Raw genomic sequence first — 17,682 nt, forward strand, 5'->3', positions numbered from 1 at the left:
TTTTTTTAATTTGGCTATAAGTTTTGCTACAGTTATCGGAATTGAGCCCATGACCCCAATTCAGAAAGCTCTTTTCAACACGCACGTCATGGCCACCTAGCTTCGCTTGGTGGACATCGATTTCGAGGTCAAATTTCGCCGTTTTCCCTTCCAAATCTCCAATTATAGTTTGATGTCAAATTTAAAAAATGCGTATAACTTATCATTTTTTTTAACGCAACATCTATAAAAAAATATATTGTCTATATTTTATCGAACTCGTTTCGAGAACTATATTATGGACTCATTGAATTGATCTAAATGAATATCGAAAATAGTTAAAGTTACATCAAACGCGTTTTTTAAAAAGTTTACAAAAAAAATATATTAATAGTATAATTAAAAAAATTAAAATTAAAATTAAAAAAAAAACTTGTCTGTGTAAAGTCAACAACTGTGGGCGCAAGTGACCATTAAGCCCTCAATGTGTTAATTAGTGTAAGGTGGGATTTTCAAGGGTAAAGTGGGAAAACAATGTAAAGGAGGAAAAAAAAAAAAGGGACAAACTACTGTAGCAAAATCGGATAAATTGGATTCAAGTGTGAAAACGGTTGTGACATAAATGAACAGTACCAAAAGCTTCTCTTTTAAGAGAGTAAAGATTAGCCCACAGTCAACACAAAATCAACATCATGTAATTTTGAATTGGGGTAACACAAAGAATACCCAAATTCATAATATGGAAAGATTTAGGTCATAATTATTTTTTAAATTATACACACAATTAGACAGAGCACAATTTTAATATCAAATACATATATGCCACCATATATTTTCAATCAAATCAACAAAAACTGAGAATACTGTGTATAATTGTGAAACCATACTTTATATGGCGAATTGGAGTTGGAGAATCTAAAAGTCAAATTGAATTATATATATATAACTACTAATAAATTTCCCATTAAAATTTACTTTTAGATAGTAACATAATATTAATATAATTCCAAAGACATTTATTAAAGAATAAAAGAGTCGAGCAAATACATGCATATGCTATTTTATTACGTGAATAGGGGCAAGCACATATCTACCAAACAAATAAAAGGTACGATAGTTTTCCATGTGTGAACTATTTTAGGAAGTAAGAATGAGAGGAATCTGTTTTGATTTCCCAACTTCGCAAGGTAAATTTTAAAATAAACTCGTTGCATAGTTTTCAATATTGAAATTTCATAAAATTTTAAGAAAAAGTAGGAAACATCTTATAATATGACATATCCAAAATTTGGCTTCCATCGGTGACATATGAGGCATTAAAAATATTTCCCAAATTCCCGCTAACAATAACTAAACAAGCTGTTTTTTTTATCCCATAGGATAAGTGTCAAAATAAATTCGTTTGCATAGCTATTGATCTCGAAACTTCATCAAATCGTAATGTAAAGTAGAAAACTTCTTATAATATGATATAGTCAAAAATTAGCTTCCATCAACATCATATGAAGTATTAAAATATTTTTCAAAACACAGCAGCAACTCAGTTGAAAGGTAAACCGGTGCAGTTCACTTAAAATGACATATAAAAATTCACAGATATCAAAACCACATGATTTCAAATTTATTCAGTATTTAATCCATGAGACTATCAAATCCAATTGGTTTCATCTAGAAATTCCAAGTAACGGTTGAATTATGAATTTTTGAAGTCAAGGCAGAAACTAAAAAACAGCAGCACTAGCCAGTACAGTTTACCTTAAGTGACATACAAAATTCTAGCGATATCGGATTGACATGATTCCAAGTTTATTCAGTAGCTAACCTATGTAGTTATCTAGCGCCATTGGTTTTGTTTAAAAATTCAAAGTAACGAGTGAGCTATGAATTTTTAAAGTTAAGATAGAAATTGAAATTTTTAAAAGACAGCAATACTTTAATTTGCTAAAACTTTTTTTTTTAATTTCTTTTTGTAAATGGTGTTTTGTAAATTAACTTCTATAACACATATCTACTTTTAAACATAACTTATTCATGAAGAACTTTCTTAGAATAGTTCCACATATGACGTCCATAGAAATCTACCATCATTCACGCCCTAAGAAAATCCATTCAACCTATAGAAAAGGGAATTAACTCATGAGTTTGAAACTCAATAGCTATCATCAGTGCATTTCATTATCAAATTAGAAATTTCGAACTATAGATTCATGTCGTAGCACGTAGATGAATTTTCGACAAAACTCAATTACTATAGCATTATCATAACACGTAGAGCCGGAGAATGATCATTCAAACTGTTGTAGTGTCGAAGCATGGTACCCGGGGGGTACTATTGCATTCAAACATTTATCGAAAAATCATAATTTGAAAGCGAAATAAATACTTGCACCTCCACCTAACTTGAATTTTTTTGGATATAAAAGAACAAAATGTGTAGAAATTTTTCTTCTTCTCACCATTGTTATTACCTTAAACTTAACTTAACATGAAATATATTTTTTTTGAGAGAAAATAAGAGTAAATTCGGATTTGAGTAGGAGTGTAGTGAAAAAGTGACATTTCTCTTCTTGTAACCTTCCTTTTTAATGAAAAACTAAATGAAAGAAATGTATTATCATTAAATTTGTTAAATTTGATCTTTAGCCAAGAATTTGAGGAGTTTCTAAGCCATAAAAAAATAATTCATATATAAAATTTTATAAAAATATCTACATGATGATTTGAACTTGGGTTGCCTATATGAAATACCATGTAGATGACCATTAAGGCAATTCAATTATTCATTAAATCTTTGTAATCAAATTTACTTAAATTTAATCTCTTAAATTGTTGGGTTTTTAATTAACTTATGGCTTGAGCTTTCACAATCTTAAATGGGTTGAGCTTCTATAGCTCGTTAGATGCGAACCCGGTTAGCAAGGTTGCTATCGAACCCATAGGAATTGACAACGGATCCCAAAAGCGCTCAAATAAAGATCAAGATTTAGGAATTGACAACGGATCCCAAAAGCGCTCAAATAAAGATCAAGATTTAGGAATTGACCCACAAAAGTGAACTAAGCAATCGCATATATATGAAACGAACGACCTCTTAATCACACAATCTTGAAATCTCTTCCGGATTTGTGGATTTGACCTAAAGAATTAATGAATCAAACAACCTAATGATAACAGCGATGCGAAAGACCTTTTGATTACACAACCCAAAGAATAGAACTGATGATTTGTTTGAACGCCACAAGATATTAAATCTTGATAAGTTCAGTATTTTGAAGCAAAAGCTTCGAGAGGAAAATCTTCATTCAATTCATGATAAAAGTCTTGGTTGTTTTACAATGAAAATAAAAATCCTATTTATATGGATAATATTGAAACCTAATTAAATTGAAAAACTAACACTAAACATGGTAAAACGTGACTGAAGGAATCCTAATAATATAAAATTACCGAATTAAGAGTTTTAATTAAGTAAAACTTGTCGCGCATGAATCTGAAAAATTATGGCCGGTTGATAGTCTATGCAACCTTCTCCGATCAATCAATAAATGCTCGGTGGTTTGGCACGCATCTTGAATTATATCATCCCCTCTCTCTTCGAAAGGATTCAACCTCGAATCCAAACCTTGAACATCCAGATTGTAGCCTTTATCTCCAATTAATGCAACTACATGAAACGGTCCATCTCCCTAGGATGCAATTTGGACCGCTTTTGTATTCGAACCCGCCTCTTGCATATGTAAACCAATCGCCCTCACAATGGTTGAAGTGCTCATGCTGTGATTGCTTACTTTGGCCCGTTTGAGACACTCCCAAAATAATTTTATGTGATGAGTTACTGTGCATTTTCCATGTCCTTCCTCGCATAGGTACTAATAGTAATGACACTTCAAATGGATGCATTTTTCCTACCAAGTCAACTTTGTAATTCAATCCACTGCATACAAATTCATTCCACTGCCTTTGAATCTCCATAGTCTCCTCAAGGATAACAAAATCAATTTCAGTATTATAGAGATATCTAGATTGAAGCATTGTTGTTGTTGAATGTCATCCACTATTTGATAATCAATGCCTGGGTTGTAAGGGATTCCAATCTGATTGATTTTTGGAATCGAATATTCGTTATCTTGCAAAACAAAATTATTCAAAATGGGGAGAGAAGTGTTAGTTATCGCCAACACCTCTTCCACTCCATTCTCCTTTTCCACCTCCGAAGACCCTTTTTTCATTTTCATCCCATAACTCCACTTTCATTTTAACAACTTCACCCTTTTCACTCTCTTGCGGCTTTTCTCCTTTTTTTCTCGCAACTAATCAACCTACTAATTTTTCTTTTACTCTCAGTTTCTTTCACATGATTAATTTGAGAATTTAACAATTCACAAATCTTTAAAAATTCCTGTTTATAATCCACCCCAGTCCTCTTGCTTGATGCACTACCCGCACACTTCGCACTAGGTATTTTCTTTTTCACTGGATAATCATCTCCACAGCATCTCCTAGACTTCTCCTTAAATTCGACTTCTCACCAATCTCTCCTATAATAATTTGTATCCCTTCTCCCATGCCTATCGCCTCTATTTCTCGATTCCCTTACTTCATCAATGCCACAACCATATCCATATGCATCCCAAATTTTCATCCCAGGTTCCCGTCTCCTCACATTGAACTCCTCATCACATTGATCCCTATGAATCCTTTCCAGTTTCACATCCAATCTATCCAATTTATTTTCCATATTCTCAACCATCATCTCAAACCTTCGTATCATCATTTCCGACATTTGGAATTGACTTTGACATTTTTTTGACTACTTTTTTTTTAATCTTTTTTTTTTTTTACTCTTTTTTTCCTTTTTTTTACTCAATTTTTTTTTATCGTATGGATGAACAGTAAAAAAAATTTCAAAACACAAAGATAACTAGATTACTAAAGATTTTGGATCTAAGACTCAACAAACTGAAAAAATTTACAGAAATTTGAAGAACACAAAAATAAGAAAACAAAGACTCAATAAAAAGAAAAAAAAAGATATAACCTCGATTTTGGTGCCTTAGCTCTGATATCACCTGATGTGAACCTGAATAGTTAGATCGCTATTAAACCCACGAAAAAATTACACAAGCCCCAAAAAAGTCAAAAATCAAAGTTTTGGACTCAATTCACAAATTTACGGACAACTATCGGTTGTTTCAACCACGAAACTTATAAATTTAATCCGGATTTGGATTTAACTCAACCAAATAATGAATCAAACAACCCCAAGGTTACAAAGACACGAAGGACCTTTTGATTACACAATTAACCGAATCTTACCTGAGTTTTGAACATCACAATATCGCGAAATCTTGATAAGTTCGGTTGTTCCACACAAGAACAAATATTGAAAGCGAAAAAATCTCTCGAATTAATTTTCAAAATATCAAAGTCTTAGAAATACAATAATGAGATAAATTTCCTATTTATACTAAAGTCTAGAAATATGAAAAAAAAAAAAACCTTAGTTAAGAGTCCTAAAATAATAAACTTGTCAAAAATAAGAAATTGAGTCAAAATAGGATTCTTGCGAGGAAATTCCAACTTTGGTCTCAAAGTATACTATGCGGCCGACTTTGGACTAACTCGGGTTATATCATCCCCTATCTCTTTGAAAAGATTCGACCTCAAGTCTGCACCTGGTTTATAGACTATGCTCCTTCCATCTGCTCTCACTTGAAACTGTCATATTCGGCGATGCCATGGTTGATTGACTCCTCATCGATGCTCCATAATTGCTCCAATTGTTGCAACTTAATGGGATACCCAAGTGACACTTCCTCACGTAATAAATTTTTATGTTCCTGCACCATAGAATTATACAAACTAGGGAGGGATTTGTTAGCCTTCACCAACTCACTTCCACCACCAATCGATGATATGATCCAAGATGCGTGCCAAACTACCGAGCATTTATTAATTGATCGGAGAAGGTCGCATAGGCTATCAACCGGCCATAATCTTCCAGATTCTTGCGCGACAAGTTTTACTTAATTAAAACTCTTAATTTGGTAATTTTATATTATTAGAATTCCTTTAATCACGTTTTGCCATGTTTAGTGTTAGTTTTCCAATTTAATTAGGTTTCTATATTTTCCATATAAATAGGATTTTATTTTCATTGTAAAACAACCAAGACTTTTATCATGAATTGAATGGAGATTTTCGTCTCGAAGCTTTTGCTTTAAAATACTGAATTTATCAAGATTTAATATCTTGTGGCGTTCAAACAAATCATCGGGTTAGATTCTTTGGGTTGTGTAATCAAAAGGTCTTTCACATCGTCATTATCGTTAGGTTGTTTGATTCATTAATTCTTTGGGTCAAATCCAAATTTGGAGGAGATTTCAAGATTCTGTGATTAAGATATCATTCGTCTCATATACATTCGATTGCTTAGTTCACTTTTGCGGGTCGATTGCTAAACCTTGATCATTATTTGGGCGTTCTTGGGATCCGTTGTCAATTCCTATGGGTTCGATAGCAACATTGCTAACCAGGTTCGCATTATTTGGTATCAGAGTTTGGGCAACAGAATCAAAGTCATATCATTTTTCTTTTTTTAGTCTTTGTTTGAGTTTTTCTTCATTGCTTTTCGTGTTTCCCATTAAGTTTGAGTCCTAGATCTAAAAGTTTTTAATAGTCTAATTGTTTTGTGTTTTTGGAAAAAAATTACTTTTACTGTTCATCCGTACGTACTGTTCATTAATTTAAAAAACATTAGTCGCTCCAAAAATTCTGCTTAATACTTTAGTCCTTTTTCTTCCTTATCTTGAATCTGAACAATTCAATTGGAATTCCACAAGAATCATTTAGGTTGATTTCATGATAACTTTGGCTTTTTTCATTTTTTGCGAAATACTAGTCTAATTAGATTGGAGTCGGGCTAATCAAAAGTTCCTTTTGATTTCCTGATAACTTCGGGATTGTTCATTTTTGACAAATTGTTAGTCTAATTCGATTGGAATCGAGCCAATGAAAAGTGATTTTTGATTTCATGATAACTTCTAGTTTGTTTTGTTTTGGCAAATTGCTAGTCTAATTCGTCTGGAATTGAACCAATGAAAAGTGGTTTTTGATTCATGATAACTTCGGGTTTGTTTGTTTTTGGTGAATTGCTAGACTAATTCGATTGGAATCGAATCAATGAAAAGTGTCTTTTGATTTCATGATAACTTTGGCTTTGTTCGTTTTTTGTGAATTGAGAAGCTTGAGTGGTAAAAGGCTGAGTGGTGAGTTCAATTGGGGGTAAAAGCCTAATATTGAGTGATTCCCAAGTAAACTTTGGTGAGGCAGAAAATTGTGAGCAATGTCTGATAGGAAAGGATCAAATTCTAGCCGAAACGGTAATCAAATCAACATGCAGGATGACTTAGTGAAGCAGTTTGGGCAGATGATGATAAATATGGAAAATAGGTTGGACAAGCTTGACGCAACGGTTACAAACCTTAGCCGGGGTCAACGGGAAGACATACCACATGCTAGGAGGCCGGGTAGATGATAGACTAGGGTGGATGTGCAAAATGAATATGGGTGTGGCAGTGAATGGGATGATGATGAATTCGAAGAAGTAGAGAAGGGACGAATGAGGAATAGAGGTGGAAGGTTTGAACGAAGGGGCAGAAACTATGGGGGAGACGACGGTGATGGAGGTATGGGTAGCATTAAAATGTCAATTCCGACATTTCGAGGTAGGAGTAACCCAAAGGCATTTCTTGAGTGGGAGAAAAAGGTGGAGTTGATATTTGAGTGCCACGACTACTCGGAGGAGAAGAAAGTGAAGCTTGTAGTCTTGGAGTTCACTGATTACGCCATCACTTGGTGGGATCAAGTGATCACTTCATGACTGAGGAATAGGGATAGTCCGATAACTACTTGGGATGAGCTGAAAGCGGTGATGAGAAAATGGTTTGTGCCTGGCCACTATTATAGGGAGCTTCATCAAAGGTTACAGGAGTTGTACCAAGGGTCGAGGAGTGTGGAGGATTACCATAAAGAGATGAAAATTCTAATGATTTGGGCTACTGTGGAGGAGGATCGGGAAGCCACCATGGCACGATTCCTGAATGGGTTGAACAGGGACATCGCCAATGTTGTTGAATTGTAGCATTACGTGGAACTAGAAGATATGTTGCATGCAAAAATGAAGGTTGAGAGGTAGTTGAAGAGAAAACGGGGAGCTAGTAATCAATGGGGGCCTAATTCATCTTGGAAGTCTAGGTGGAAAGAAGCAAAGGTTGATGAGGCTGTTGTCAATAATAAAATTGAACCACCTAGGAGAAAGGATAACAATGCTGGCAAGGCTGCACCAAAGGCGGAACCACGTCAACCTAGGAATCGGGACATCAAGTGCTTCAAGTGCTTGGGAACACGACACATTGCTTCTCAGTGTCCAAACAAATGAGCCATGATTTTGAAAGACAGTGGGGAAGTGGTGAGTGATAGTGATGAAGATGTAATGCCTAAGTTAGAAGATGTTAGTGATGATGACGGGGTGGAGTATCCAGTTGAAGGGGACGCATTAGTAGTGATGCGTGCACTCAGTTCACAAATCAAGGTGAATGAAGAGAAGCAACAACGGGAGAATATTTTTCACACACGATGCCACGTGGAAAATAAGGTATGTAATTTAATAATTGATGGAGGTTGTTGCACAAATTTAGCTAATACCACATTAATTGAGAAGTTAGGTTTAAGAACAATTAAACTCCCAAAACCATATAGATTATAGTGGTTGGATGATCATGGAGAGGTTAAGGTGAACAAGAGGGTGTTATTGAATTTATCAATTGGGAGGTACAAGGATGAAGTGTTGTGTGATGTTGTGCCTATGGATGCGGGACATATATTATTGAGTAGACCATGGCAATATGATAGAAAGGTGAAGCATGATGGGTTTAGAAATAGGTACAGTTTTGACATTGATGGAAAAATCATTACACTTGTACCTTTAACACCCCAACAAGTGTGTGATGATCAATTGAAATTGAAAGCTGATGGAGGAAAAATGAAAAAAAAACAAAAGGAGAGCTTATATGCAAAGAAGAGTGGGATTGGTGGTGGAAGTGAGTTGGTGAAGGCTAACATATCCCTCCACAATTTGTATAATTCTATGGTGCATGAGCATAAAAATTTATTACGTGAAGAAGTGCCACTTGAGTATCCTATTGAGGAGCAATAATTGGAGCAATTATGGAGCATCGACGAGGGGTCAATCAACCATGGCATCGCGGGATATGACAGTTTCAAGTGAGGGCTGGATAGTGGTCAAGCAGATGGAATGAGCATAGTCTGTGAACCAGGTGCAGATTCGGGGTTGAATCTTTTCGAAGAGAGAGATGATGATATGATCCAAGTTAGGCCATAGTTGGCTGCATAGTATACTTCGGGACCAAAGTTGCAATTTTCTCGTGAGAATCCTATTTTGACTCAATTTCTTATTTTTGGCAAGTTTGTTATTTTAGGACTCTTAAATCAGGTTTTTCCATATTTCTAGACTTTAGTATAAATAGGAAATTTATTTCATTATTGTATTTTTAAGATTTTGATATTATGAGAATTAATTCGAGAGACTTTTTCACTTTCAATATTTGTTCTTGTGTGGAACAACCAAATTTATCAAGTTTTCGCGATCTTGTAACGTTCAAAACTCGGGTAAGATTCAATTAATTGTTTAATCAAAAGGTCTTTCGTGTCTTTGTTACCTTGTGGTTGTTTGATTCATTAATTGGTTGGGTTAAATCCAAATCCGAATTAAATTTATAAGTTTTGCGATCAAAAGGTCAATAATTTAATATACTATTGGTTGTTTGGTGTGCAAATTTGTGAATTGAGTCCTAAACTTTGATTTTTTGCTTTCTTAGGGTTTGTGTCATTTTTTTTTTGTGGGTTTAATAGCGATCTAGTTATTCGGATTCACATCATCGTTTCTTAAATGAGCTAGGCTTGTGGTGCTAGATCATCACAAAATAATAGCCTAATTTCATTTTACTTCGCGGTCTTCTACAATTTCCTTGTAATTTGGAAGATTCAATTTAGTAATTTATATTTCTGCAACAATGTTTAATTCTTTATGGATTGATATTGAAGAAAAGAAACCAGATTTTGATTCTAGGCGGAGACGAATTTGGGTGCCTTTTTGTCCATTATGAATTATGTAATTTGCATTGATTTTGGAGAGTAATTAATGTTAGGATGATTTAAAAAACGTCAGTTATAACATTTTTTGAAATCTAAATTTGGTTTGTAGTATTTGTTAAATTATTTACAAATTTAGAGAGTATTTTCTAAATTATGAACGTAACATAGTATTAGTTGAATTTTTATTTCGTAATGATGTAAATACAAAATTTTCGCTCAAATAAAGCAGCCCAAATACTACAGTCCAATGCACTAACCTGCAAGGATAAAAGATTAGCGGTAGCACTCGATACTAAAAAACTATCAACCAAGAGTTTACAGACCAGATTCCGATCAGCAAGGAAGAAATCTCCCATTCCATGGAGTATACAATCAACACGGAAGAATTGTTGACAACCAAAAAAATAAATAAACAAAAAAAAAAAAAAAATCAACGATCGCCTTAAAATTGACAAATGGAGTTTTGATATCCAAGGAAATCAGAACCAGAATTATCGGAAACCCACAAAATTTCATACTACAGAGTCGTTGACAATCCACAAGTTAAAGTCGAATTGAAATGTCGGATGGAGATTTCACTAGATGCTGAATAGAAATCGATCAAAAGGAAACCTAAACAGAAATGCTGACAGCCAAGATGGATACGACGAACAGATGCCGCTAACGCCAAAAATGGGACAAGGTTAGTTTTTAACTGTAAGTACTTTTCTACTTAAAAGTTAGTATTCTATGTACTTCTATAAAACTATTTAAAGGTCATTAACAATTTGATTATCCCAACACTTAAAGACTTCTAAAAAGTTTCAATTGAATACACCGTAAATTTTAAAAACTTTTTCGATAAAAGTCTTGATTTAGAGATTCTAAAAACTTTTACATTGAATACTCGTAAACTTTATAAATTTCAAAAAGTCTTCAAAAGTTTCAATAGAATATAACCCCCTTAGAGAGTCTCGAGATATGTACATTGATTACCATAAACTTTTTGAATTCCAAAAAATCTTTAAAAGATTCAATTAAATATATCCCCAAATCAAAGAAGCTATAAAATAATTACCTAACCTAGTGAAACTCGAAAACTACATAAGCTAAAGGGAAAATTTCAGATATAATAGATTGACTATAACTCATTTCAAAACTAAGAAACAAGGTTTAAATCTTCAAAAAAATTAAATATTAATAAGATTTTGTTTATGAAATAACTAATTAAAAATATATATTGTTAATTAAATATATTAAGGTCATATGGTCACGATTATGTATTAGACACAATTACAACGTTACGAATCACAAATTTTATAGGTCATAACTTATTTTTCGATCACAAATTTATCAAGATAATAGGTCACATATTATTCAATGGTCACAAATCACAAATTTCTTAAGTCACAACTTATTTCATGATCACAAAATATCAAATTAGTTTGTTAGAAATTATTTCTATATCACAGATTATCAAATTATTGGTCACAACATAACAAATTTTTAGGTCACAAATTATATATTTTATTGGTCACCTATTACATATTAATCACAACCAATCAAATCATTTGTGACCACCATCTCACCACTCTTCATCTCTCTCCACCACCACTACCTCAATCCACATCACCATACCCCGATCGTCATGCCACCACACCAACACCAAATAATTTGTGACCACCTCTATGCTTCTTTTTCGTGTCCTTCATGCTACTCGACACCACCACATGGTCCACTACCATCATCGTCACCACCAATGGATAGTCACCACTACACTCCAGCTAATATTAACCTTCCGACGGTCATTGAGAACAATCCTAGACCACTGCCATCTCGATCACCACTGATTCAGCCCCCGCCACCTCCACCACCACACTACCAACAGCCTCCTCATCTCTACCACACCACAAACAAAAAAATTAAAAAAAAGTTCCCCAAATACGCCGTAGGCACTATCAACTATTACCACCACAATAATCAACACAAGAATAAATAGGCGAGATAGAGCACCTCGTCAAGTAACTGCACCTCAATACCTAATTGTGCAGCCGCACTTCAACAAAAAACCACACAGACCATCACTTCACCACCGTATGGTAATTGCAATGCAAAAGTCTAAAGCCACAATGCCACTGCGGCAAAGCGAGGATTGGCGAGAGCGTAGTCTCTTTAAGTCGGTATCAAGTCCTCATTGCTTAAAAGCACTGTTGCCGTGGACGCCACTTCATGCAGACATATAGAGAGAGAAATGAGAGGGAGGGAAATAATTAGGATTTGGGAGTGAAATTGGATAGGGTGGATGATGGTGAGTATATTCTTATCTTCATTCCCCATCACCAAATCTACCTTTAGTCTAATTGAATATCCAACCAAATTTGTTTAGCCCATTACATGCATACCTTTTATAAGTTATTATATACACATCAAGAGGAATATTATTCCCCCAAAAAAAAAAAAAAATTCTTAATCTTGAACTCAAAAATTTAGCCCTTGTTTGGTGTCTTTTTTTTTTTTTTTTAAAACATGGTTTTGACTAATGATTTTTGGAAGAATGTGTGACTAAAAAATAGAGAAAAATTTTGAATTTACATATAAATTATTTTATTGTATTAATGTGGTTAAAATGATTATGTAGAAAAAAGAATTTTTAATGAATGGAAAACAAAAAGGGGCTTACCACCCTTGTTTGAGCCCCATTTTTCAATAACACATATTTTCCAAATTTATTTTTCAACCATACATTCTCTTATAGCTTGTTTGGAAGGGATTTTAATAATTGATTTTTTTATCGTTCGAGATAAAGTGGATCCTACCTGTGAGAGAAGAATTCAAAAATGACGGCTGAAATAATGAAATAACGGTAAAAAAATTAATTTTAATTGGCTTAAAATCTAAACTAAACAAGCACTTAATAAAATAATTTTTACACGTAAATTTAAAATTTTTCTCTACTTTTTAACCAAATATTCTCTAAAAAATCAATATTCCAAAATCTACTTTTACCAAATAATGAGACTCGAACAAGGGCTGATTTACAGATCACATATTAATATCAAAACTACATATGCGTTATATAAAAATCACTCTTCATGGAAAAATATGAGCTCCTATTTTTGCAGGGTAGCCTTCTTATAAATTAAATAAAATGGATTTTTAAGTTGTTATCCAGAAAAGTTTGCACATATTTGGTTTAATCTCAAGCTTATATATGCACAACAATGTTGGAAAATGCTATGTTAACATAGTTATTAAGTCTTCGGCTCGAAAACCGGTGAACCGAACATTGATCTGGTACGATTGGCACTATTTGGTACATTTACAATCAAACTGGGCAAGAACCACCCAAACCGGTTCATATATGTCCTAAACCAGGCATGTTTTGGTACCTAACAAAATTTATATCAAAGTTGCATGAAGTGAGACTCGAACCCGCATTACCTTACTGAAAGGTTGAAACCTTGACCACTATGGTAGATGTAGAATTGCAACAAATAATATAAGCCAAATATATATATTTAGTTTAACTAGAGTGACATAAAATATAATTTATACTGTCTTTTTATTTTAAAAAGTATTTGTAATTAAAATTAAGCACTAACATTGACCCACCAATTCAACCACTAACCCCCGGTTGAACCATTGACCCAATGACCCAATGGTTTTTTCGGATCGATGATCTGGGTCGGGTCGAATTTTTTTGGATGCACTCTCGCTTTAAATTAAGTAGCTGAAACCTCTATGTAGAAAAGTTTATAACTATGTATGTTACATTCACAAATTACCATAATTAGAAGACAAATATTCTTGGGGGGAAAAAAAAAAAGCAAGGTCATTTTAGATCAAAATCTGCACTTCATAAAATCTTCTGAGGTACATAAACAAGAATTTCCGTGTTACATGTATATATTACATGCATTTTCTGAATTACCAAAAAATACTTTTTCACTGATTGGCCATTAGACTACGTATTAGCTCCAGAATTGAGCTCCGCATATCAGAAACAGCAAATGGACTAACCTGCTCCTTGATGGCACAGAACCATAAATCCTCTGAATCTTTTGGTCCATCACTTCGATACCAATGGCAGATACATCTTGCAATGGCTGTAACATATATACCACAATCATAACCGTTCGTTTGCACTGGGGTACTGGAGCATTCAAGATAAGCAGCTCTGGTATCTGTATAAGAAACTACAGCTTTATAGACTCGTTTGGCATGCTCTTTGTTCATACCTCTACCACTGCTGTCATGGTGCACAAACACGTTAGCGTCTCTCGAAAATGCAAGTAAACTCCAGTGACTCCCTCCTTCAGCTATGTCCAAGTCGGTGTTATCATTGACAGGAAAAATTATTAGCTTCCGGCAGGACAGACGTAGAGGTTCTACAAAATCTTTGAGGCTCCCAATATCTGGGCACTCTTTTATCCAGAAAGCAATTGAAGGTCGTACCAGAAGAATGTCCTCAGAAGGATAGCAGGATTCCAGATAACTAAAATAGAATTCAATGATGCGATCATTGAGAAAATGTGGGCCACTGAGAATGTCGAGATCTGATCGCCTAAGAACAACATCGTTGTAACTGAGAATTTTCTCATCAGCAGTTGCTTTTGCCATGCTTCAGTTACCTATTATAGCTATGACAGTACAAATTTGATTAATGTAAGAGGTCGGCATGTGATTTAAAGCTGAAGAAATTTATGAACTGAAACAATATACAGTTATGCTACACACTATAACACGTTTTCAAGTGACAAAGAATGAAAAATAGCCTTCATAAGATTCAGTAAAAAAGTATAGTCCTGCCTTCCGTCTTCATTCTTAACATCTACTTTCCTATCTACATTTTCTTACATACATCTTAAATTCACTGACAGCTGTAAGTTAAGACTTACATTCATCCATCACAAATTTTATTTTAACTTTTGTGAAATATGCACACAAATTCTAAAGCTTATGCATTAAACATATTGTTCATGCAAGCTGTCTGTTCCGTTCTTGCTGCAGGGAAAATTTCACCAAAAACATTTTTTGCATGCAGGATCCTATGCAGTAAACTTATTAGTCAGGTGGATTTTGCTCGGTTATGTAATAAATCGATATGTGCTTTTTCTTTCAAGAAAGTTGGTTCACGAATCACTGTAACTTTTAAAAATGTAAGAGAGGTCAACATCATGAATCAATAGTACAATTAAAAACAATTAAACCAAACAGCACATCAATTACTGAGGAGGCCGGATTTGTAGGTCAATAGAAATACCAAAAAAGTGCACATGATCAACTATGCCATGACATATTTTGCTAAACAGATTTTGAGGATCAGGTGCATGAATAGGCATGTATCTTTAGGACATGACTCATGAGTAAGCAATTTGAGTTTTCTATCAATGATACTAACAAGGAACAATAATTACAGATTGAATGAGAACCTTATTTTCTATGTACATCTAAGCCTCCATAGGTCCTGCAATGACAGGAGCCTGATGCACAGTGTAGGGTCCTTTCCCATAAATCACCTTAGGGACCATTTTCCTTTCCTGTTGCCATCTCTATTCAGTCCTATCTAACAGGCTCAATGTCAATTATGAAACACAAGACATACAACATGAAATGGTTGAGTTTTCCAATCAATTCACGAGAGCTATTTTGCTTGTAAGTTCAGGAATCATTTAGCAGGATAAATTTTATGCTTTTTTATTTCATCAGCAATTCGCTATGAGTTCAATTAACAGGTGTATACTGTTTAGGTTTCAAAAAGAAATCTTCTCAATGCTCCCCCTCACATTTGACCCAGGAGAATGATGTTCTATGCAAGATCATTAGACTCTGACGCAGAGATAAAGAGATGCACTGACTATGCCTACAATGCAGAAATGGTTACCAAGCAAAAGAACCAGGAGTGGTCCAAATTAAGTTAATATCATCAGCAAAAGGAGGACAATTTGCAAGTTCATGATGTTCCAACCAAAAGGTTTTAGGTTGGAAACTCAAAAGAGTGTAAAGGATTGCAGCATATTATCAACAAATGGACAAACCACAAACATCATGCCATTTAATTTCATATCAGAGGTCTATAAAATAGGTTTTCCACAGTTACACAACTAATAAAACATTTCTTCCAATCTTGGGTAAACATAATAATCTTATCATGGTGAGTTTACCCTGCCACTAAGAAAAGTTTGCTATGCAAAAATACCCCTCCTTCGGTTCAAGAACATCAACTGGGTGAAATATGAAGTCTTTCAACCAACTTTTAAATCAAGTAATCTCTATATTTCAAGTTTCATTAAATTTTTTGACTTAACAAGATTACCTAATTCATATTGCTTTGAATGATAGCAGAACACAACCCTTGAATTTTTTTCTGGAAACAAGCATATCAAATGCGCGTTTCTCATCGCACACTCTCTTTTTTCTTCTCATGTTATTTTTTTAAAGTTATTATAGAGTGTGAAATTTTAATCCCATTTCATTTAAACTAAAAGATGTAAAGTGATCTGATTATATACTGTCATCTATAAGTCGTATTGTGCGGCTAAGTTTGGATGTGAAATCAACCATCTCAAAGGATAAAAATGAAAAAATTTCTCCCTGAACATTTTCTGCATCTGAAATTCTACACAATATACGCAGTGAAGTAGAGACCAGACAATATCCACAGATAAATACTTAAATTTGGATAGAATCTTAATTGCTACGACCTACATGCAACAGATCGCAATCCTGTACTTAATTTTGAAATCACTTAATTTAAGTTTTTTCACACGAAAAAAAAAAAGGACACAACATTCTTTGCATTGGTAAAAACTCATGAGTGAAAAAGGATATTATACAGCCTGCCTACATCTGGAATTTGGCTACGATAGTACTCATAATGGAATCAACAGAATCAAGCTCACAGAAAATAAACTAGTTTTACAATTAGAGTATTTATTCTCATTGTAACATTTTATCGAGCATGTTGTATTCGCAAGAAACAGGCGATGTGCTTAAATTATTAGAGTATAAAATCGTAAAACCATTAAAGAATTTGATTTTGATAAAGTCCAGGGAAGAGACGCAAAAATCTGCCAAAATATGTGAAATCGGGCCCGGAAACTCACCAGCTGGGGAGCAAATTTTCAAGAGAAAAGTCTACTGAGATAGTCGGTAGCAAGACTGCGCGAATATTTAAGACTCACTGCACCGGAAGCTCAGGAATAAGCCAAGAGCGTCGGGATATAAGGGCGTGCCGATGTGTTGGCCCAAAAGAAGATGAGATTGGGGGTTAATTGAACTTTTTCAAATGTCTCCGTGTTAGTAAAGATAAATCATATGTTTATCCTGGAGATTAGTTATGATAATACTGTTAGGACTTTTGAATTTAAAATAGTTTGTTGTAATCTTTTTTTTTTTCTCTTCCTTATCTTATCCTTGTAACTATATATATATATATGTACACACACACAGCAGTAGCTAGGAACTCACTCAGATTATTGAGCTGAGGATTATACAATATATTTCTCTTATTTCTAAGTTGGTATCAGAGGCTTCCTAAGGCAAACA

The 17,682-nt window shown here is 34.1% G+C and overlaps 1 protein-coding gene across 1 annotated transcript; it reads right to left on the reverse strand.

Moving 5' to 3' along the window:
- Positions 1-13,969: 13,969 nt before the first annotated feature.
- Positions 13,970-17,457, reverse strand: LOC111407700 (NEDD8-specific protease 1). The gene is made up of 2 exons (XM_023037336.1): positions 17,241-17,457; positions 13,970-14,774 (listed from the first exon to the last, which is right to left on the reverse strand). Exon 2 carries the CDS (start codon positions 14,752-14,754, stop codon positions 14,080-14,082), a length of 675 nt encoding a protein of 224 aa, XP_022893104.1. The 5' UTR covers positions 14,755-14,774; positions 17,241-17,457; the 3' UTR covers positions 13,970-14,079.
- Between the last annotated feature and the right edge of the window lie 225 nt (positions 17,458-17,682).

The sequence above is a fragment of the Olea europaea genome, chromosome 13 (assembly GCF_002742605.1).
Source record: "Olea europaea var. sylvestris chromosome 13, O_europaea_v1, whole genome shotgun sequence".
Taxonomy (NCBI): Eukaryota; Viridiplantae; Streptophyta; class Magnoliopsida; order Lamiales; family Oleaceae; genus Olea; species Olea europaea.

What these genes read in the sequence shown, in the direction of transcription:
- LOC111407700 (XM_023037336.1), bottom strand. Translation starts at nt 14,754, where the DNA reads ATGGCAAAAGCAACTGCTGATGAGAAAATTCTCAGTTACAACGATGTT.